This window comes from Mchenga conophoros, linkage group LG9, assembly GCF_057382185.1.
Source record: "Mchenga conophoros isolate Kocher_MC1m ecotype Shallow Benthic linkage group LG9, M_conophoros_male_GT1.1, whole genome shotgun sequence".
NCBI classification, from domain to species: Eukaryota; Metazoa; Chordata; class Actinopteri; order Cichliformes; family Cichlidae; genus Mchenga; species Mchenga conophoros.
In genome coordinates this window covers 5,830,244-5,854,275 of record NC_140534.1, presented here as the reverse complement: position 1 = coordinate 5,854,275, position 24,032 = coordinate 5,830,244, and the positions used below count along the sequence as shown (strand labels likewise).

The 24,032-nt window shown below is 41.9% G+C and overlaps 1 protein-coding gene across 4 annotated transcripts in view; it reads right to left on the bottom strand.

Annotated features, from left to right (window-relative positions):
- Window positions 1–146: 146 nt before the first annotated feature.
- Window positions 147–24,032, bottom strand: part of hecw1a (HECT, C2 and WW domain containing E3 ubiquitin protein ligase 1a) — an 89,140-nt gene continuing 65,254 nt past the window's right edge. For all 4 annotated transcript variants that reach the window (XM_085286194.1, XM_085286196.1, XM_085286193.1 and 1 more), the window contains 18 exons: window positions 23,525–23,678; window positions 22,514–22,617; window positions 21,868–21,974; window positions 21,469–21,654; window positions 20,444–20,578; window positions 18,596–18,710; window positions 18,412–18,508; window positions 17,975–18,058; window positions 17,772–17,878; window positions 14,814–14,928; window positions 14,205–14,318; window positions 13,197–13,349; window positions 11,806–11,904; window positions 11,514–11,643; window positions 11,110–11,256; window positions 10,850–10,964; window positions 10,165–10,363; window positions 147–6,933 (listed from right to left, as the gene is read on the bottom strand). In XM_085286194.1, coding sequence (XP_085142320.1) covers window positions 6,822–6,933; window positions 10,165–10,363; window positions 10,850–10,964; window positions 11,110–11,256; window positions 11,514–11,643; window positions 11,806–11,904; window positions 13,197–13,349; window positions 14,205–14,318; window positions 14,814–14,928; window positions 17,772–17,878; window positions 17,975–18,058; window positions 18,412–18,508; window positions 18,596–18,710; window positions 20,444–20,578; window positions 21,469–21,654; window positions 21,868–21,974; window positions 22,514–22,617; window positions 23,525–23,678 — 2,273 coding nt within the window. In that variant the 3' untranslated portion in view covers window positions 147–6,821. The remainder of the gene's footprint in view (window positions 6,934–10,164; window positions 10,364–10,849; window positions 10,965–11,109; window positions 11,257–11,513; window positions 11,644–11,805; window positions 11,905–13,196; window positions 13,350–14,204; window positions 14,319–14,813; window positions 14,929–17,771; window positions 17,879–17,974; window positions 18,059–18,411; window positions 18,509–18,595; window positions 18,711–20,443; window positions 20,579–21,468; window positions 21,655–21,867; window positions 21,975–22,513; window positions 22,618–23,524; window positions 23,679–24,032) is intronic.

The following is a 24,032-nucleotide window of genomic DNA, read 5'->3' as shown; positions in this document are numbered from 1 at the left end:
ATTCAGGGCACACATGAATTTGAGGACTATCTCTACTTAATATGTAATATAAGGCTTATAAAAAATAAAAACCTTTTATCAAAGATCGACAGTGAACCTTTTCATTTTTCACCCCTTTGTCTGTAGAATGAATACACACAGCAGTAACAAAGTGACCATTTTATTAAGATCCATATGGTAAGGTGGGGCAATAGAACAGCCTGAGTATTTAGAAACCTGTTCTCAGTCAAATATGAACTTTAACATTATGTACATACATGTATAGTAACCACACATGAAACTGGAAACAAAAGAAAATATCCATGTTTTAGTGTCACCACCTGGTCTTCTCCTGTCTACTTCTGATTAATTCAAACACACACACACACACACGCACGCACGCACGCACACACACACACACACACACACACACACACACACACACACACACACACACACACACACAAAACAGCAGCAACAATTTTCCACCACCTTCCCTGTCAGTAGACAGCCCATCATCATTTACTTTTCCAATATTCTGTTTAAACTTGTATAGCTTCTATCAGCACATTTACAGATAAGTGTTACTGGAACATTTGTAATCATTCCTTTCCCACAATAAATATCAGTGTTATGATGTATGCATTCATCATATCAACCCAACAAAAACAACAAATCAGTAAGCTCTCTTTACATGTTCACCAAAGCACATACAAAAATCATTAACTGCCCAAAGAATAGAGTGCTTCCTGGATTCATGTGGCTCTGACATTTCTAACAGAGTGAGCCACAGCTGACATTAACCTCAATAATGCCACCAGCAAAAGTGGTGAACAGAAAAAGAGGAGCCAAATGGGAACAAACATCACAGTTTCCCCGCAGAAAACCAAAAAAAATCAGCCAGCTTATTTTAGAATAGAAAAGACACAAATAAGAACCCAAAGGCTTCAAATTCAAAGGCAAAATCTTCCACTGATCCTCCTAATTACATGATTACAAAATAAAATAGAAAGAAAACATTCAAGGAAAGTTTCAGGACTTCCCCTTGCTTATAAATACAATACTGTATAAATAAGAGTACAAACGATTGTAGAAAAAGGATGAGGAGAGCAACTAAATCACAGCCTTGTCCTTGTGTGTGTTGGGATGTGTGGACAAGATGTTGCCACACCAAACAAAAACTGGAGTAATTATCGATCTGACTCACAGAAGTGTGGGTAATCTCCAAAAATCTCAAATTTGTGTCAATCAAAGTTCTTTGGATTCTTCTTTAGTGGAACCTATCACTGCAGTTTTTCTCCTCTATACGGAAGCGAATTCATGACAGTATTTTAAATGAAAATAAAAAAAGTGAAATTCTGGAGATATAGTCAGCTTTTCAAACATCACACCATGTTGGGAATAAAGAAGCCTAAAATTTGACAGGCCGCTGAAGTCAGGGATCTTTGCTATGTGTCAAACTTTGACATGTAGTTGATTTGTGAGTAACAACAGTGTTGACCCAGGGTGAGTTTGGCTACAAGTTCAGCATTCTGTGATATCTGGGCCATATCTGATTCACACCACATTTGCTGGCACCACAGCTGAGCCTTAAACTCTTCCACCAAGTCACTGGTGACACATTGGGGGTTAGGGTTAGGCTTGGGTTGCGTTTGAGCTGCATGCTAAATAGGCAAAAAGTCAGACACTAGCAGATGACACGTTTTCAATGAAGTCACATAGTTTTGGCATTACAATCATTCTGGGTGTTCTAAGCAAGCACAAACTGTACAAAAAGGGGCGCATGTTAACCAACCCTAACTCTAACCCTAGATTGGCTGTCAGTGACCCGACAGCCCAAATTAGCCCCAAATGTGATACCTGGAAAGTGATTTCAGCCAACTCATCTCACACACGTCTACTTGAGTTGCTGATGGTTCATGAAGGTGAAAAGTTCCGCTGTGGTGAAAATCTTTCACACGATAAGATGTGGACAATTGACACACACATCAGTCCTACTCTGGACCAGAAGGTGGATTCTATCCCAGCATGCTTTGGGTGGACGATAGAGAAGCACAGTAAGACAATGTAGAGTGGCAACAATGACAAAAAAAATATCTTGCTTTAAATACCTACATCTGCACACAGCAGGACACAGACCAGTGAGGGCCAGGTTAGGGAAAGATTGTCACTGGGTAAGGGTATGGTGGGGATTAGGCAATTAAGTAACGACAGATTGCATTTTATTAACCCTAAACACAAACATTAAACAGAAATTCTTATTTCCTATGTCAAAGTTTGATGCTCTGTACCCATAAACCCAGTCTAGACATAAACCAACGTCTGCTGCTTACACTGCAAATCTGACTAAACTAACAATGTGATTGAATATATTTTTATGTATACTTTACCACCACCCTCTGGTGGCTATCCACCTAAAGCTTTTTGGAAACCGGCCTGACTGAGTTGCACCAACTCTTCATTTAGTTAGGTAAACTGGTTTTGAAGAATGACAGATTTTTGTCCAAAAAATTCCAGTGGATAATGACAGAAATATTTTCTTGGTTAAGAAAAACACAAGTCAAGTCAAGAACACTCTCACGGAGGTAGCTGTACCATTGTCAAAAGCCGCAAGTAAGTGACGACTTAATGTCTTTACACGGACACTGTGTATAATTTAAATAAATATTCTGAGAAGTGAAGATATGCAGAGGTTCACCAATCTGCAAAAAAAGCACATTTACAAACTGTGGAACAGTTTAAGACCAGCGTTCCTCAGCGTAACATTATGAAGACGCTCAATATCTCATCAAGAGTACACAATATCATCAAAAGACTCTGAGCACCTAGAGAAATCTCTGTTTGCAAGGGTCAAAATCAATATTGGATGCCTGTGTTCATGAGTTAAAAACAATCCTTATGCTGGAAATTACTTGAGTTTGTCCAGTTCTTTGGGGAATTCATATAGGGCGCTCAGGTGGACTAATAGGGACTGTATTCCTAAACACTCTGTTGCTCCATTTTCTCTGTATCCATGCAATTTAAGTATGTGCTGCCTTCTCATTTATTTATTTTTGCATATTTGTCACACGACAGGTTCCAGATCATCAAGCAAATGTTAGACAAAGACAGCCTGAGTAAATACAAGTTGCACTCTTTAAAGTATGATTTGATTTGCTAAGGTAAGAAAGACAGCCAAACCTACCTGCTCACATAGGAACAGGCGTTGCTATTTAGCTAACATTTATCGACATGCTCACACGGATGCATCAGGGACAAATTGGGGTTCAGTATCTTGTCCGAGGATACTCCCACATGCAGACCGGAGGAGCACGGGATCGAACGTCTAACTGCTAGATGACCCGCTCTACTTCTTGAGCCACAGCAACACGTTCTCACTCCACAGCCACCCCTAAATCTGCCAAGTATTAGTATTATGTTTGTGCTTTGAAAACTGTTGTGTACCTTCTATGCTTAAAATAAAAATAATGGCTTTTAAACCTTATTTTGGGGCAAAGTTGTCAGACCTTTTAAACTTTTTTTGCATTCACAGCTCTTTACCCAATTATTTTAAACGGCCTTGGATGATTCCAAATAACTCCCAGGAGAATTCCCAAAATGCCTGCCAGGTAGTAGGAAGTGAATTTAAAGACTTTCATGTTAGCTTTTTCTTTTTAAGCTGTTGGTTTTGTTGCTTTGTTCACTTAGCTGTATGCCAGTTACACATGGTTGTTAGTGGGTATAAATATTTAGTAACAACTAATCTCTGTGCAGAAACTGTCATTGTGCTGCAACCAGTTGTAGTTTCATCTTGCATAAAGTGCCACTTAGCAAACACAGGGCTAAGTTTGAATTCATGAACAGCTGGTGCAACTGGCTTCAGTATGAACTATAGATTCACAAAAACCTGAACAATTAATCCCAACACTTAGAAGCAGAACAAGAGATCTCATCTTTCTCATTGCACACAGTTGTCTTCCCTGCAAACACCTAGCATTTGTTAGGTATGTAACAATTCTCTAAAAGCACAGTTTGGTTCAAACCTTGAATTGTCTTTAGAGGGGAGCAATAATAAAAATCAGTGACAAACATTCTTTAATCAGAAGTGGATCAAACAAAAACTACACTCCATGATTCAGAAGTGTTTCCAGTTCATTCGTTAACTGAACTGTTCCACCACTGGAGTCGTCGGCTTTAACTGGGAATTAATAAAGTTTACAAAAAAATTTTCCGGGAGATGTAAATGGACTACAATATTGTGCACGTCGTGATGTCAGTCATGGGTTTCAGAAACATTCAGAAACCTGGTGCTTTGACCACTGACAGCAAGGTTGGAGATTTGTGTCTAGCCTGCGACAAACACGCAACTCCACAAGAAAGCATTTTTGCCAACTTTTCTCAAGTTTTATGAACATTGTAGCTGTACTTGAAATGGTAAAACACACTTTGATGTGTAAGCCATTAGTTCTCTGTTAGCCTTACAACTCATTCAACAGTTAGGTTGACAAAAGCCTACAGCTTGGGAAGAGTAGCTACAAGTGTATCTGTCAAATCCGGCGAAAATGTGTCAGATTTCCAGCCAGCTTTGATGCCTCCTGGTTCTGTTTATATTTGGCATTGCTTATATCAGGCTAGTTATCTGCCCACAAAGCTACATCCATTGTAAATACAGTAATCAGTGACTATTACCAATTAACCTGACTTAAAAAAAACCCAAGGCAAATGACTTTCCTTTTGTCAGTACTACCCCCACAGGGCATGTATGAGGCAGAAAGTAACTGAGGCACAGCTTCATCACTCAGCTAGAGATGCAGGCAAGGAGCTGGAGATGTCAAGGGTGCACTGCAGTCAGTCAGTGTCTAAAAGAATATGGCAGACTGTGGAACAGATTGGAGTAAAGGTCTCAACTATTGCATATGTTACACCTGTTTGTCCCTTTACACATCACACATTTCTACCAGTAGGGCCACATCAGTTCAGGGATCTGTTACATTGGTCTGAGGCCACTGGAGATTCCACACGCTGCTCTTGCACTGGTCACTGTGTTTGAGACAGCAAAGAGTTAAATACTGGAGTACCGGCTCCATACAAAGAGCGGCACCAATGGTGCATGGTCAGAGATGACAACTTCGTTTGTGGAAGACTCGAACAAGAGTGTGAGAAGCTCCCATTCAAACAGCCAGACCACAGGCTGAAAGCAGAATCCCACTTTAGTCCTCCTTAGCCATCTGGAGAGCGTCCAAGTATAAATTCTGTCGTGAAGAGTCACGAATCACGGAGCTCACGTAGCTTGGTTTGACGTAACCGCCCTTAGTCTCCACAAAAGGAATCCCAGAAGCCCTTGTGCTGGAATTGATGGCTGCTTTTGCATTCGCAATACTTGACATCATTGCCTCATCACTGAGCTCTATGCAACATAGAGTGTCTGTGGAGTGTCTGTGTCCAGTTGTTGTCATCACTTTAAAGGGAGGCACAGTACCGGAAGCTGTGGGCGCAGATGCAGGACTTCCAGGATGAGTATCAGAAGCATGTTAGTACTGCGGAGTCTTTAATTGCAGGGAGGGCCTGTCTTTTTATGCGAGTACAGCCTGGATGCTGTGAATGTATATTTCTTGATTTCCAGTGTACCAGACTACTCTTCACATTGCTTGAAACAGAAACTTCACTGCTTTGTGGCTTGCCCATTATTGACATTCATTTCATTTCCAGATGTTCAGTAGTTTCTGAGTTTCTGAGCATGTGTTATTCACCTTGTCTTCAGTGCAGTTTTCTTTACCTGTTGGGAGTTTTTTGAGTGATAATCAGTCTTTCTCTCTTAATTGTCTGCAGCTCGTCATATATTTGCCTTAACCTCTTATTTCCCATTGTGCTGCAGTTCTGTTAAGTCCTCAGGCAAGTTCCTTTTGGGCTGCTGCAGTCCAGACAGATACATATTGGTATTTGTAGTATCTCCACTAAAAAAAACAACAACAAAAAACCCAGACAATTGTTCCTTTGGCTTCAGGGCTACTAAACTTTGCATTAAACTGATTGAGGTGTTTTTCTCTTGAATTTAAACTTGCATTAGACATTCTACATGTCCACAGCAGGAAACCACCTGAGGATTTGTGTAACAATCTTTGCATACATCTTTTGATAAAAAGAAGATTTCTGGATCAAAGTTTGCAATGACTGTAACATTTTTTAGAGTAACTAATAGTATTTAATTCTATTAACGGTTTTAACCCATTTCTTTCATTTCTCTTTCCGATTTTCTTTCTACAGTAGGTTGTGATGGTTATTAAATTATTATTTAAATATTTTCTGTCTATTAAAGATAACTTCCAGCATGTCTCCAAGCACATTGCTGTTGTTATTGTCATATGGAAAATTACTGTTTTCAGTGTTACTGTGTTGCTCATATTGTTCTTATTTCTGTACATTACTTTTCACCTGTTGCTGTACTGAGTATAAACACTTTGCTTTTGCTTTTATTAGCCAAAGCATTTTCATTGTCGGATGAATTGTGGTACATGCAACAAAAGTTTTTGATTCGATTTGACAGACTCATTCTTCAGGTACACACAGACTGATCAATATTAATTATAAAAAAGTCTTTGTAATTGTTTCTTATTTTCTAATGATTTATAGAAAAATAAGTGCTGTGACGCCGTGAGTGTTGCGTGCAATCGTAAAGATCCTCATGAGTGACAGACTCTGACGCACAGAACCGTAACAGTGACAAACATACTGTGTATCCAACATGATCAGAAACATTTCCAGTACAATTCCGGGATCTTTAAGACAGGTTAGGCTGCGCTCCTTTCACATTTTGGCCCAGCCAGTGTTGGACATAGAGGCGTGCAGTGTTTGATTTGTCTGTCTCACTCCAGACCAAATGTGCTGGTTTCTTCCACAGCAATGAGCAGTTTCTCATACAGCATGGTGTACGAAGGGTAGGGAGGCAGGTCGAGGCGGTTAAAGCAGGTGTGAGCTCTGAGAAATGAGAGAGAGAAAGAGACAGACATTTTAAACAAAATGGAGCTTGTCTTTTATCCACTTTAACAAGTACATTCCATAAATAGAGCTGAGAGCCAGAATATACAAGAGGTAGGCAAGCAGACGAGCATGCTCATTAGCCTCCTTTTCAGCTGGGCTGGTCCCAACAGTCTCTAAATTAAACCCACTTTAATAGACAAGATGATGTACAAATACTACGTGTGAATAAAGGAGTTATTTGAAACAGTTCAGATTAAATGTTGGTGTGGCAGTTTGCATTGTGCATAACACTGCACACACATACAGGTGTTAGCTAGCAGACTAGCTTTGCTAGCGATGCTAGCAGCAGCAGCCCGTTTTCCTTGCAGGCTAAAATCCATAAACCCATGCAGAATGTGGTTACTACAGTCAAGAGGTTACATGTCATTAGGGCGACCGTGGTTCAGGGGGTTGGGAAGCTCATCTTGTAACCGGAAGGTTGCCGGTTTGATCCCCAGCTCTGTCTGTCTTGGTCGTTGTGTCCTTGGGCAAGACACTTCACCTACTGCCTACTGGTGATGGCCAGAGGGGCTGATGGTGCGATATGGCAGCCTCCATTCTGTCAGTCTACAACTGTAGCTGCCTCCACCAGTGTGTGAATGTGAGAGTGAATGAATAGTGGTATTGTAAAGCGCTTTGAGGGTCTTGAAAAGTGCTATATAAACACAATCCATTAATATTATGTCAGATTCATCTGAAATGGCTGACACGTCCCACAGAGGTGTGGTGCTATCTGCAAGGTAAAAATCTCTGGCTAGCTGGGGGTGACCATGTAAATTACAGAACAAACAGTCAATGTTAAAATACTTAAACGTCTGAATCTGAAATCTGAATGTGTCAGCTTCGTGTCTGATCAGTTTTCTATAAAAGACGGATGAGGCCGTCCAAAAAGATCAGCCCTAGAAATGCTTATGTACCATTTACAGATAACACATTATTATTCTGTCTTATCCTGTCCACCTCCCCTCATTTCCACCTGTTGCAACACATGTATGTCTCTCCCTGAGCCTGGTTCTGCTGGAAGTTTCTTTCTCTTTCTGTGTTGCTGAGTTCTTGCCCACAGGTTTGATTGTTGGAGTTTTCTCTCTGTTATCGTAAGGTCTTTACTTTACAATATAAAGTGCCTTGAGGCAGCACGTCTTGTGTTTTGACGTCATATAAATTCAGTAGAACTGAACTGAATTATCAGCGCAGTGCAGGCAGTACCATGAACATTGATAGCCACATACAAAATGAGTCTTTTGGAGTTACACAGCTGATTTAAAAACAGGACTGTTCTGAAGAACATCTTCTGCATTACTGCCACCTACTGGATTGCTCAAAGTTGTAATGCCCAGATTAATGTAACATTCAATAAGCCAGTGACTGTTGACTGATATATTAACTGGTCTGGAGCAGTGAGATGTGTAGCTGGTGTAGCTGCATCAAAAATAACACGTAAAAACACTTTTACATGACAAGATTGACTGCCTAATAGTTAAAGCTATTTAGATGTAGTGGAAAGACAGACAACTAATGGTGCAGAGGAATCTTTTAGTTCCTTGAAAGAAAGTTCCTGTGTCCTTTCAGTGCAAATACTACTACGGTGACCTACGTCGGAAGTGATTTTGAAAAACTTAGGAGGCTGTCAATTTGAAGTATCCCACGTCTGAAAAAGGCTGGACACAGTCCCATACACACCATGTCCACACTTCCTATTATTAGCTGAACAACAGAACGATGTGAGTGCTCCAGGCAAGCATCAAACACTGGCACCTTTTCCCTCCTTTGCAGTAAAACCTGACTCTTGCATACTTTCTGCTGAGCACTGCTTGTTTATCAAATTAACATCTGACTCCAAGGTCGGAGAACAATTTCTCATCTAGCTGCACTGCAGAGGTGGGAGAGCCAAACAGCCTCTCTGCTGATCAATGTCAACACATTTGAACTGTATATCCTGTATACAGTGCCTCAACAAAATAATACACAGCTGCAGTCAATCAAAGTCCAGGTACTTTGAGATGGCAGACAGTTTTACTGCAGCTTTGATGTCAAGGGAACAACCTTCATGACCTCAGGTGACTTTATTACACCCAAAATCATGTAAGGCAATCGGTATTTACAGATACTGACATCAATTACAAACATGTTGTTTACATGTGTTGGATTTCAGCAACACGTTAATAATGAAAACACAAGACACTGGACAAATGTTACGGTAATATCAAAGATGCACACTATGTTGAGATGTAACCAGCTCTTTGTAATTCACACCATCTACTTCATCCCCCACTCACATATCTGCATTGAAATGTAGTAAACCTCAGAGATGGTCAGGCTCTGGCAAGATAATTACATGGAGGAGTTAAATGACTGTTTTCCATCTACAGACTGGGATGTCTTTCAACAAGATGATGACATGGTAGAGGCGTTTACAGGGTATATTCACTTGTGTGCTGACACTGTGTGTCAGAAATATTCATTACTATCCAACTATATCCAAACAACAACCAGCACAACTCCCGAATTAAAACAATGCATTAGAATAAGCTTTCCAAAAGAATGGGAAATGGAGCTGAAAGCAGTTTAAAAAGACCTCAAAGGAAAATTACCAAAAAAGCATCACTGACGAATCAGAGAAGACTTCTCAAGAAAGAAGTCAGAAATACCGCATGTTGTAAATGAACTGGTCCTATGACAGCGTACTGGAGAAATGTGTCTATCTGTTAGTTGAACCTCAGATTCAAGAGGAACAACGCAGTTCCTTATCCTGGTCGTGGAACAACAGATCAGTTCTTAATCCTCTTGAGGACATTCGAGAGTATGTGGGGGTTTGTACAATCTGTCTACGTGTATTTTTTGGACTTGTGGATTTCTGGTGGGTGTTGGACTCTCCCAGGATTCCCCTTTGTCGCTGATTCTGTTCATGGTAGAACAGGTACAGCCAGGTGGATTGTCATAAAGGTTCAGATTTTAGCTAAATAGGTTTTTAGTTCCATCATTTGGGAACTATTTTTACCAGCTCATAAATCTACATTTTGGTGCTGAAGTGCCATCCTCCTGATTGCTTGTTTTAAAAATACACACATGCAGGCTATGTAGAAAACTGTGCTGTGTTGTTCCTGGTGGCCAGGATGAGCTCACTCTACTTGAACCATGTTCCTTACTGATTGTAAAGAACAGGTAGGAGTGCAGAAGAGGACGAGATACCTGGGTAGCGATGTCACTTTGCCCCACTTCTCAATGCAGAAGCGCCGGAGGCCATTCGAACCTCGCAAGGCGGCAAAGCCTTCGTAGGGAACGCTGGATGTCCCCGTGACAAACTGCAGCAGACGGAGGCGTTGCTCATTGTTGAAGCGCTCCACTGCAGCCCAAAACCAGCGCATCACTATGTGGCCGTCATGGTAACCTAGCATGTGTGACATCACATTTAACTAAGGTTACACACATTGACCAACACAAAACAAGCAATGCATTTTACTGTGCCATTTTCTGTTATTCATTTGCAGTTAAAATAGTGGCAACCCATATTTGACTTAGTCCAAACTGCTCTAAAACTTGGTTTCACACAGGATTTTCTACTGTTGTACAGCTAATATACTCATTTCTGTGCTCACTGTGTAAGCACAGAAATCCCACACACCTGCTGTATTTTGTTTACGAGGGGCAGCCATTCTGCAGAAAGTTGGCTTAACGTGAGCCAATGTAACGTGAAGACTGGAGCTAAACCATCTTGATTCAGACAGAAGACAAACTCATAATAATCCTTAAAAGGGATTATTTTGGGAAGAGCCCCAGCATAAAGGTAGTAGTGCTAAAGAACAAAAATAATGAGCTGCAAATGTGCAAATATCAAGGAGTCAATATTTCTTTCTATTTTCTTTGTCTAACACACCTCCTCTATACTCGGTGTTGTTTCTCCAGTCACCGAGGTCAATCTCCACCGTCCCAGCAATGACCAGCTCCAGCTCCCGTGCATCGAATACCGACACAAGCCTGGAGTCCACCACCTGGAAAGGAAGGAACAAAAGGTTCAGTTCTTTGTGCTAACATTTATTTCCATGTGTGTATTATGATGCTTTGGAGGTTGCAGGCACTGGAAGTGAACAGTGTAAGCAAGCACTGACGAGTTGTTGAAAACCTTGTGTTGTTTACCTCGTAGAAGCCTCGGACCAGCGCCTCCGTCTGTTGCACCACTCCTCTCTCCACCCTCCACTTGGCCATTCGCTCTATATAATCCTTCTTGTTCTTCTCAGTGACTTGGAGGTTGGCGCCACCGGACTTTAGCTCACGCTCCGTTACCTGGCATCACAGTTAGAAGAGTAAAGAGGTAAATAACAGCAGTGTGGAATGTCAGTGACATTATAGCCTCGACAGGTGAAAAACAAAGAGGAAATGAGCAGGTGTTAAACTTTACTCCGCAACAAAATGTAAAACAAATCACATTTTAATTGGCTTTTGATGCTCTGATTAAAAAGTGTTCATCCATCTGCCGCGACTGGTGGTGGGTCAGTGACACACTCAGATGGACACACACACACACACACACACACACTGACCTGGCCAAACACCTCCTCGTTGACAGTGAAGGTTAGGTCGAGGATGTCGGTGATGTCGTTGTCTTTCATCCACTGTAGAGACTGATGAAACTCCTCATCCAGATACTCCAGATCAGACAGGTCCGTCGCCCTGAGACAGACGCAAAAGTCAAAGACTGACACACAACTGCCACGCTTCACTTGTTCCTCAAATGTTCATCACTAACACACATTAGCTGTAACTGTTTCAACTGAACATAAACCCGTGAAAACACACGAACAATGCTGCAGGTGTGTACGTGTGTGTACTGACAGTCTGAGCAGGGCCTTGTAGAACGGTCTAGTAAAGAAAGCGTCCAGCAGATACTGATGGATCAGAGCCAGGCCCAGGATGCGACCACTGAAACGGAACCTGGAGACACACAAACCCAACATTTGCTTCAGAATCACACAAACAAGCCCGGGTGGCCCACTGGCTTGGTGGTGTACTGTCACATTATGGAAAGAAGGGTCTAGATTGTAATCTCATGGTCGCCTGGGACCTTTCTATGTGGAGTTCGCAGGTTCTCCCTTTACCTAATGAGTTTTCACCAACAGTGCAGAGACATGTTAGCTTAATTAGTGTTTTTAAATTGGCTGACAGCAACTTTCTTTCACTGTTGTACTTAACTGATCACAATTTCAAGGCAACCCAAGTCTTTTAGGGGCACAAAGACAACCTTTGCTAATTGGACAGTACCTAATTATTTGGGAACAAAGTGGTTTCTGCAACCCTCACCAGATTTAGAGTAATGTCCAAAACACCAGGCCTTGAATATATTTGTATGGTTCCTCCTACTTTTATTTCCGTGTGCATGATGCTTATTTTTTGTCTCAGCATCCTGATTATCATGCACGACGCTCAGAGCAAGGATCAGCTAATAGAAAGATGCTGATGATGCCTGTGTTTTCATAAAAAGTGCATGTTGAACAAGACAACTATGGAAGGCGTTCACTGTTGAACGACCACAGGGAACGACAGGAACACAAAAGAACGAATGCTGCTCCTAAAGTTTATGTTAGGAGAAATCCTGCATCACATGTGAGGGAAATACTGAAAAATGGCGTCCTTAGGTAACATATAGCAGTGAGCCGAGGGCAGTCATGTCTTGGACTGAGACTTTCTTATTGTCTTCATTATGACAGGACAGCCCACTTGCCACGGCACTTTTAAACGCTTCTGCTGTGGACAGACGACTGTTTCTGAAGCATGCTTTAAGAACCTGTCTTATGTCAGTGACAGCTTTTCACATATTTCATTTCATGCTTGTTTGTTCACATTGTAAAATGTGTAAGGAACTGAAAGGTTATGGCATTCATTGTGTGTTCCCAGTCAAAACACTCATCTGTGGTCTGAATATATTTATAAAAGAGGCTTTTTATTATTTTCAATTCAATTCATTTTTTTTATACAGCGCCAAATCACAACAACAGTTCCCTCAATGTGCTTCATATTATAAGTTAGACCCTACAATAATACATACAGAGAAAAACCCACCAATCATATGACCCCCTATGAGCAAGCACTTTGGTGACAGTGGGAAGGAAAAACTCCCTTTTAACCGGAAGAAACCGCCGACCGAACCAGGCTGAGGGAGGGGCGGGGCCATCTGCTGCGACCGGTTGGGGTGAGAGAAGGACGTGAGTATGCATCACACAGCTTACCATTCCAGATGGTTCTCAACAAACGCTGACATGGGGCTGATCTGCACGGTGTAGGTGTCATTGGCTGAGTATTCAAACAGGCCGTAGTATGGATTGAATAGCTCCTGAGACAAGAGGAAGAAGAACTCTCTGGAAGGACCGCTGTAATCTAACCTGAAGAGAGAAGATGCAACTTCAACTGACAATACAGGCTAATTCTGGACTACTAAACGGTGTTTAAGTAATTCAATTCAATTCAATTTTATTTATATAGCGCCAAATCACAACAAAAGTCGCCTCAAGGCGCTTCATAGATACAGAGAAAAACCCAACAATCATATGACCCCCTATGAGCAAGCACTTTGGCGACAGTGGGAAGGAAAAACTCCCTTTTAACAGGAAGAAACCTCCGGCAGAACCAGGCTCAGGGAGGGGCGGCCATCTGCTGCGACCGGTTGGGGTGAGAGAAGGAAGACAGGATAAAGACATGAGCCAAGTAGTCGACTGTGAACTAAATACGACTATTGATCGGATTTGTGCTGCACCTGAGTACAGGAGTGAATGTAAGCATTTCTGAAGACGCCAGTGCTGCCAGAGCTAAGCTGCCAGAAACTGAGAGGTCACTGAGCGTGTACCGCTGGCTCTTAATACCGCCATCACACGGGGCCTCTACCTTCATGCATGAAAACTCATTTTCTGCGCTGAGGAAGATTCTAACTGCGGTGCGTGCAGTCACGGTGTGAGCTTGTGGAGCACGTCCTTGGTACACTTTGTGGTCATGTTTCTAGACGACAGCACATACAGTATGGCCGCATTACGCATTCTAGTTTTCAGTGGATTCATCTAGTGATGCATTGTAGTTGTATGTGTGTAGTTGGCATGGATGAGCACATGTCCAGTGTTCAGTTAGTGTTTATACCACTCAGCTTCTTCCTCACACAGTTTGAGGCTTCTACAGTGTGTGACAGCAGTATTGTAGGCACTGCAGTGGTACGTCCACGGTCACCTGTTCGTGTTTATTTGTCTTACCCCTCCTCCCCAAGGAACGTGACATAGAGTTTATTCCTCTGCAGCTCTTTGCGTGAATATGCCATCACTTGGTTGAAGGTTCCTTCCAGTAGATGTTCTCTCCTGATGAGCAACCTACAACAAGCAGGACAGCTGAAACGCACCGATATACCCCAAAAAACCTCACCACTGTTTAAGCAATGCTGACACATTCATACAACATAAGTATCATTTCTAAAGGGGCGCTCTGTTTGATTACTGAACAACACATTTAAAAAAAGAGGACTTCACCACTCTCCTTTATAGCTACGACCATGTCTCCATGGAGTAGACACAGTGAACAAATATGTCTTTGGACATATTTTAAAGTTGCACCAGGACCTATGCTGATACATGTGCAATGTAAATAAATACATATTATGTCTAATGGGCATCAAACTCTGCCATGATAAAATGAGTTGCGCCATTTGGGTCTTACTTCGATTCAGTTTTATTCATGTAATGCCAAAAGTTACCTCAAGGGTCTCAAACCTCGAGGTAAAGAACCCCAATAATAGACAGAAAACCCCAACAATCAAAGGACCCCCTATGAGCAAGCACTTGGCAACAGTGGGAAGGAAAAACTCTCACTTGATCTTTCCTGGCCCCTGGGCGTATCCTTTAGCTTCTAATTTCCTGTAGAAGTTTCGCAGTTTGGCTTCAAAGTCTCTGCGGTAAGGAGCTGGAGCCCTGGCCCTCTGCAAGCCTGCACACAGAACACAAGTTGCATTACTCTGCCAGTCAGTAAAACTGCAGTTACAGTTACACTCAGCCAGTTATGTGAAGGGAATCACCATGTAGTCCACCAAACAGTCTAACAACAGATTATGAAACCCTCTGAGGCAAAACCTTTTTCAAAGGAATGCCAAATAAAAATGACTTGAATGAAATGAACTGGTTTCTGCATACAAACATTTTTTCTATGTAAGTGTTTTCTATGTAACACTCACTCACATGTAGGTCTCCCAGATGGACAGCAACTTGGGGTTAATATCTTGCCCGAGGATATCTGGCATACAGACTGGAGCAGTCCGAAATCTAAACCATCAGCCATCCAATTAGTAGAGTACCAGCTCTTCCTCCTGAGCTACAGCCACCACCGTTCTGCCACCCAGTTCTTCTGCATGTGTCACACTGAAAATATGTGCTTCTTGCACAAGTTGGGAAGTTGTTCTACCAACTTTGTTCAAAGTGGGAGGCAGGGTACAGCCTAGGCAGGTGGCCAGGCTGTCACGGGCCTATTGACTTTATTTCATATCTCACTGCTAAGAAACAGCAGTCACTAGTCTTATCAAGCTGTTAATCACTAGAATCCCCTTTACAGTAATAACTGCAGCACGGTAAACAGTCAGCTCTATTAGATATCATCCAGCTGCAAAAAAACAACCCACACTTGTTCCTCATCTTGTACACACTGTGTGATAACATCTGCTTATTCTTACTTGTAACACAGAAAAATTAAGCACACGTTTTTCTTTGCTGAGGTTTGGGTTTTACTCTCCTGGTGGCCACTGGCTAACACCTGGCATTTATGGTGATATAGTGTTTCCCAGATTTTTCACTCTTCTTCTCTTTGCCTGCGTGAGTTTATTGCTAATCGGCTCTCGTTTTACTTCCTGTCTTGTCCTGAAGGATCGTTTCTGTGCTCACCTCCCTTTGTTCTTTTCATGCCTGCATTAGTGTCTGATTGAATTTACCTGTTCTCTTTGTTCTTTATTATTTAGTCTTTCCTTCTGCTGACTCACATTTTTTAAAAATGATTTAGTGTAAGTAAGTTCATTGGCTCTTCCTGTCACAGTGTGACGTGGTGTTTAATTAACTGTGAGGCTAATTATAGTTCCTTGTTTTTCTACCCATCTGCTGGCTCCTGCCTGCACATTAGTTGCTCTCATCTGTGACAGTCGAGGCTTTTGCCTTCATTCATTTCCCTCCTACTCCAATCTTGGTGCTAAAGTTATCAAATTATAGCAAAAAAATCCTTTCCAGCATTAAAGGATCAAACATGCTTCAAGGGTCAGTAAGAAGTAAGAGTAGGCAGCGACGGATAGTTCTAACGGTGAATGAGTGATATGAAACGGTTCAGTGCTCATCGTTTCAACAAAGACAACAGCACAACTAATGAATGAAACACATTTACAGACCAGGCTTCCCTGCTGTGACCTAGTTTCCTTTTATAGAGTCTCCCATCAAGAACACGCACACCCCAAATCACACTCACAAAAACACTGTTGAGGCCTGTTAGAAGTCTGCTGGAGCTCATTAAGATAAGATTAGAGCAGCATCGCATAGCACAGCAGGTTCTGTCATACAGTGTGTCTATTATGAGTTGTCACTGTGTGTGAGTGTCTATTGTGTGCACTGTGATGGGCTCAGATTTCATCACCTGCATATGTGATCAGCTTTTCTGTGTTTTTTGCACACATGGTTGCTTCAAACAGCAGGTACACACAAGCACACATCCATGAAAATACCCGACAGCAAACACCTCCTGCTGTGTGATACAGTCCAAGAATTCAGTTTTGTTGAATGAAATTTTATTCTTTAAATAGAATTTTTACTTAACACTACTTAGCGTGCATGCACGTCTGCTAGCATTAGCTAACAACGTAGCACTCCTACTTCTTGTCCCAAAAAAGTGAAAGAAAGAAAAAGAGAAAGTTTTGATAACCAAACATTAATGTCGAGACTTCAAATGAGTCTAAAACCAATAACATCACAGTGGTTATGTCCATCTTTTATATACAGTCTACTGTATTATGGTCACCTGTTACTGGTGAATGCCACATGCATCCTGTTCCTCCATTTCTAGGCTGGAATGCTAAACCAGTAGCATATCACAGATCATACCAATGTAGGGACATAAATAGGTAGTTTCATGGTTACATGTTATATGTCACAGTTACTATAATGTCAAGTGCTTCTTTTTCTTTCAGCTGCTTCCTTTAGGGGGCGCCGTCTCACCCTATCCCCAGCACCCTTCTCTGTTACACTAACCACATTCATGAATCTTATCTGTGTTCTAAGGCCCTAAGGCGCTCGCTTGACATCCGTAACTATACTTCATCATCAACACTGTCAAAGCAAACTTTAAATCTGTGGAGCTCTTTCTCAGCATGAAGCCATACTGCTGCTCACTCATCATCACCCCTCTTCTTAACTTAGCTTCACCAACTCTTTCCCACAGCTTCTTGGTACGGCTGATCAGCTTGATCCCTCTCTAGTTAGCACAGAGGGAAAGAACAGCTCTCTTAATTCTTGTTTCCTTTTCTTGCACCCTCCACCCTCTTTCCAATTCCACCTTCCGTGTAAGTAAAAGCCCATCACTTGTACTTCTTTTTCTCACTTCTTTGGGGGTTATAAATTTGAAATGAAATAAATGTCAAAAGAATATATTAAAACTAAACAAAACAACGACAATAGCACATGCTAGCATAATTGTGACACAGAGCCACTATAAAAGTTGCGGCTAGGAATTAATTAGTGAGAATTTGAAAGAGGAAGTCATTATAAAGGATGCAGCATCATTAAAGGAATGGTAACAAGTCCTACCGGGAGAGTTCTGTGGCGACGAGGCGGGGGAACAGCGAGGAGAGAAGCTGAGGTTGTGATGGATGGGGTGAGGTGGAACACATGACATGATTTCCTCTTCAAATAAACTGCAAGAAACAGAGCAGAGAAGCAAAACTTTGATTAGTGGCGTGAAAGTAGACACTGGGTTTGAAGCTGAATCCACCTGAATCCAAGTTCTTCACCTTAACAGGATGACCAGGTCAGCATCACATGACAGCTTCTCCACTCCCTGATTTCCTTCAGTCCTGACGTAGTGGATCTTCTCCCTGAACAATCGAGAGGGAAACGAATTGGTTTGTAATTTGTCTCTTTAAAGATATCTCATCCTTCCCTCAGGTACGACCAGTCTGTCTGCTCCTGCTGCTGAGAGACAGCGTGATGCCACCACCTCCAACATCTCAGCAGCAGTCATGAGTCAGGCAGAGGGACTTATGAAGCATTGTTAAAAAACACCAAGACAGAGAGACCAATACACTGTGCTGATTATCTACTCATTTTAAGCTTTGTCTGGTTCAAAGTTATCGTTGCCTCTACTTGTCTCTTAATCGTATAAAACAAACCCTAACATGATTGTTAATGACGCTGGCATCAGGCGGATATTTTACGTGAGAAAGCGTACCTCAGTGCATGGTTCCTAGTCAGGCTGGGCTGTCGCTCCTGTAACAAGTCAAATATGTTTGGCTGTCGAAGAAATGCCACTATCTTGTCATTGTAAGCTGGTGAGAGAAGCAGTCAGACATAAACACGGTAAAAGAACGACTCATCAGTAAAAAATACAAACAATGTGCCGGTGATGGGCTTACATGGAGCGCTCAGCTGCTGTGAGTCAGCATAATGCTGACTTCGTATAGCAGCTACCAAGCTGTTTCCTGGCCTGGCCATCAGAGACGCCCCTCGACTCCTGGACACATCAGAGGCCTGAAACAAAAACAACATAAGACTGCTGTCCAAATATAATGAAAGATTTAGTCGTGGACATTTTTTATTTATCTCCTGATTAGACTCGACAAGGGAAGAAGGGCGCATATATATCCTACACTGAGCAGTGTGCCGTAACCGTGAGAAAAACAACCTTTATTGTCATTTCTGCTGCAGTGGTTTGTCATCCACGTTTCTGCTCTTGCACTCTTGACAGGGGCACCCACGCGGTTGTTATACTGATATACTCCAGGTACCAAAATATGTTTTTCCCAGAGCTAATTTTTACAGTTTTATATGTGAAAAAGTTTCTGGTTTTTAAGTTAATTATGCACATATGTTAATTACCATTTTGTTAGAGTCCAAATTGAAAATAAAACGGGTCCAGATTCAGTGAAGTATTTTGAGGTGAGTGCCCCCAAATCTCAATAATACTGTATCAATGAATTCTGAACCTTTAATTTCAAAGATTGAATCCTTGTTTAGGAATGTGTCACGGTCCTTTGGCCTCGTGTTTCATGTTTTTGGCTGTATTTGAAGTCTCAGTTTGTCTCAGTACTCTGCTGTGACGCGCTGCTGTGCTGCCATGTTTTCCCTGATGTTTTTTGGACTGTCATTAAAGGTGAGCCTTTCATTCATTCCACCTGTGAGTCAGCATTCTGCCCTTATTCAGCCTCACATGTATATTGCACAAAGAGCAGAAGCTGTCAAAATAAACATATTACATTGTAAGACTTTACAACTGGCTCTTTAAAGAGCACTGCGTTCATTCTCTGCCAAATATAAATGTTTTAATATCTTACCCAACCCGTCCAGCACAGTGGAAAGATAGAGGGCCAAATGTCATGTGATATTTCACTACAAGCTACAATAATAATCACTACAATAATCCACGGATGGAGACCCCACTTAAAATTTGGTTTGATGCAGTCAGAGAAAAACAAAATAAGGAACACTGATAAGCAGTGCATTGATACAGTGCTCTACTTTGAATTATTTCTTATTCAAGCTTTATTCCCAACAAAACAGATTGCTAGTCCTTCAGTAAAGACTAAGGGGCTTTGATCTGGAAAAATTGGAAAAGGAGGTGAATTTCCTCTTATGACTGGAAACATGAGGAAAATTCACTAATAGGTGGAAAAGCCCATCCACTCAGTTTTGGAGGCAGTTTGGATGGAGAAGCTATTCAAATAACGATGGCGTTGGACGTCTAGTTGTGGAATAAAATGTTTCAGGACATGACCACTACTCCAGCGATTCTTGTTTAAGTTAAAAACAGACATGACTCTTTTGTCTTTTCAGACTCTTGTCGCGCGGCAAGGTCTGCGGTGACGCTGCAGGTGACGCACCTGAGCAGCATCCGCAATCACGCCTCGCTGGCTTAAAAGGCTGTGTCTGTCTAATGTGGTTGTTGTTCATGTGTTCGGCGGCTGACCTGAAAAGCTGCAGCCGAGCCGTGTGATTGTGCACAGCGACCGCGTGCGGAAAGAGTAAATAAAGAAAAGCAAAAAGTGTGGTAGGGTTGTCATCTGTGTCACATTGGTGCCGAAACCCCGGAGGCGGCATGGTGGAACCGTGACCGGGCCAGCCAGGGGAGGAGCTGGCCCAAATGCTGCCACCCAGCAGGATCGAGCAGGGCGTGCTGCTAATTGAGAATCTGATCCGGTCCTGTCCGACACCGCTGCCATTTTCTGAGTATTTGTAAACCGACAGATGCAGATGGGTTAGAGTACCTCCCCGGCGCTGTAGCTGCGTAGTCTCTGCAGGTACTGTTTGTGGGCGAGGTGGCCAGGCAGCCGGCCATTCTGCAGAGGTATCCGAGGGTCGATGAAGGTCGTGGCTCGGCTGTTGTGATCTACAAAGAAAGACTAAGAGACAGACAAAAAAGGACTGAAGCAAACATGTTGATTGATAACAGAAAACACACTCATATTCTTTGCTGTTGTTAATCATTCAAAATGAGAGGTTCCAACTGTTAATGGCAGCACCAGCATAAAATAAATAAATCAAACTTGAACATTTGCATTAAATACACAAAGGTAATCTGGAGAGCACTGAGCTGGTTCAGTGTAGTCACGTAATGGAAAACGAGAATTATTGTAACGTGTGCAATGGATCTGTGATCTTGTTGACTATCAAATAGTTGCATCAAAGAAGAGGACCAGGTTGGCGAGCACTCAGTCAGTTGATGTCTTCAAAGCTATTTCGGTGTGTCAGAGAAGTCAAACAGATAAATCTGCTACTATATTGAATTTAAATGGGGTCATGCTGGCAATTATATGCAGTCTGAAAACCTGTTTCTGTCTAAATACATAGAAATTCCCATGAGCCCTTACTTACTGTTCATATTTCATGCCTTAACAGTGCGGTCCAGGTCAACTTTGACCAGGGCCAAGAGTTTCGTCAAAATAAGTGTCTTTATCAAATTTTCTACTATTGAAATATTTAGAAAGTGTACATTTCTTATTTGGCATTAATAAATGGATCAGTAATGCTCATTTAAAAAGAAAAGAACACCCTAGAACTGTTGGGATTCATTAAATATCCACGTAAGTATAACAACTGTTAAATGCCATCCTCGGTCTATATCGTAAAATAAATTCACATAACCACCATGTGGTGGAAACAGACAGTGCTTATGAAGGTCCTCTCAGCTCCATGACGTATCGCTTCACCAACATTTCCAAGCACAAGGACTTGCTGACTATCAGGCGCTGACATTTGCTGAAAGGGCATTCATGTGGGCGAGTTGTCCTACCTTGCCCTGGGGGTCTGTTTTGATTTCCCAACCCCTTGGCAGCTCCAGCTGACTATCTGCAAACTTGTTGAGGAAGACCACAAGGTCCCTGTTATGTTGGTAGCGCTCAAAGTTTCTGGCATCACGGCGCACCTTCAGGATCATGTGCTTTACACAGCTGCTGCTGGTGAACATCCGGTACGCTGCCTATAGTCACAAATTATAGTCACCAAAAATTATCGAGCGTGGGACTCTTAATAAACCCATTAAACGACTTAATACTACAGTATTTCACCCTGGATAAGAACAGTACTGTGACAGCAAGATATCCACATCAGTGAAAAAGCCCAACAAAGGGCTCCTGGTTCAATAAACATATAATATGTGCTTGTACGTATCTTTTTGTATGTTTATACTCACATAGTTGCTGTGCAACACAGTAAAAAATTCTGGGTGTGTGATGAACTTGACAGCAGGAGACTGGAGGAGATGGCTGATCTTCTGTTGATTGACAGGGGAGGCGGGGCCTGCAAACAGGCAACAGGCCATTTAGGAAGCTTATATAATGAAATCTTTACTATTTATTACTGTTTTGTAAACCAACCCATGCAGTTTGATGTACATTAAAGTGCAACTGCTACAGTTTTTTTTCATCATTTAAGACAATCAGGTAATTTCAGCATCCCAACTATACAAGAGTGAATTATAAACCATGTTCATGTAAAATATTAGAGGGTTTACAGGAATATGATTGCTAGTGTGTCAGATGGAGGCGGAGGACAAGCTGAATAGGTGGTATTTTCAAACTGTTGCTAACACAACATGATTTTTGACTGTGATGTCATGTACTCTGTGCCAGTGCATACATATAGCATCAGTCCACAACATTTAAAGCATTGCTTTAGAAAACAGAACCTGCAGTAACACATACACATAGGCAGGACCTTCACAATTACACAACATAACCCAGCACACATCAGGACACTTGTCTTTCATGCGTAATGACGGTGGTATTAAAAGGCGCAGGCCGTGTGAGTGTAAAGCATGAGAGGGCTCAGTGCTGTACCTGTCTGAGTGGAGTCAGGATCAGTTTCAGTACTGCTGCTCCGCTCAGTCCTCTGACTCCCTCCACTCTCTTCTGTGGCCATAGTCCTCTGTATGTTCTGGTACCTGCATAATAAACGACAGCCAGGAATCTGAGAACCTTTCAAAAGTGTCCATTTCTGTCTCATGTCACATCATATTTACTACTTCATGTTTTCGATCCCTTTTCCAGACACCAGATGTCACCCTGACTCCACATTAGTTTATCTTACTGCACAGGCTCAGACTATTGAGTGCTACCTCACCTTTCTGTTCAAACTGGTGGTTTGGCTGCAATTTGTACTTTACATAGATAGTTTCAGCTACACTATATTTCCACTTCTAATTTGTACATTATTATATTTTTATTACAAATATTTTAGATATATCTGACTAATGTACTTACAAAATAAAGATCTGACACAGAAAAACACATTTACTTCTGTCAAAAATGTTTATAAACTATGTTTATAAATTATGACATGGATAAAGACTAAAAATCCAATTGATTAAGAAATGTATGTATTCTGGTCATTTTAATCGAATTACTATAAAGTACATTTCATTGAGAAGATACCAAGTGTCTCTTCTCTTCCACACTTCATTCATAATCCTTCCATGTTTTATGGAAGTAAAGCAAACATAGTTACTGGCAGGACGAAGGTCCATTATAACCTGCGACCCACATTCACTGATCTCTGTGCTAGCCCACACCAGCTGATCACTCAAGTGATCCACTTCCCTCCCTTTTCTCTTCATACACTAACTGTGCATCTGCAAGCCTCTTTGCAACCGTCTGGACTCCAGATCCTCCATCCATGCTAACTTAATAATGAGGCATTCTTACTGCTTGCTGCATAGCAGGCGGAGGTACCAGAGCAATACCAACGAATATAAATCACTGCAGTTAAGAAATGTATCTTATTTTGACGGGTCTAGACAGAACTGCTGCAGTCTTACACTTGGAGTTTTCTCTGCGTGTTCCTATTCTGACCTTCTGTTGAGCTGCTCCATCTGATGTGTGGACCCTGAGCGAGGTATGCCATGGTTACATTTGGTAGCATGGCTCGGCCTCTGCCAGGTTGTGGTCCGGTTGACATGGTCCACGTAGAAAACTCTGCCATGGCTGTCAATCCGAGCTTCCCAGTCTGTGGTGACAGAGGGCAGTTTATTACATAAAGTTATTGGCACAGCTCCAGTGTCCACACATGAAGCAATTCACAGTGACAGGGCGACCAGGCACCATAGAAAGCCAATGGCATTCTGCGACTTCAAGCAACGGCAGGCAAAATAACTGCTGGCAAAGCAAAGAGGGCAGATCTTGAGCTGAATTTCAACACAAGTGATTGAAGTGACTGCCAGAGAGAGCAAAGGATACTGTTGATTGACATATGATATGGTGATAAATATGTCAGCGTGTTACCTAGGCAACCAGACTGGAAATGTCTTCTAGTGACAAAAAAAACAAAGAAGTAACAGAAATCCAGCTGCCTTGTTTACTT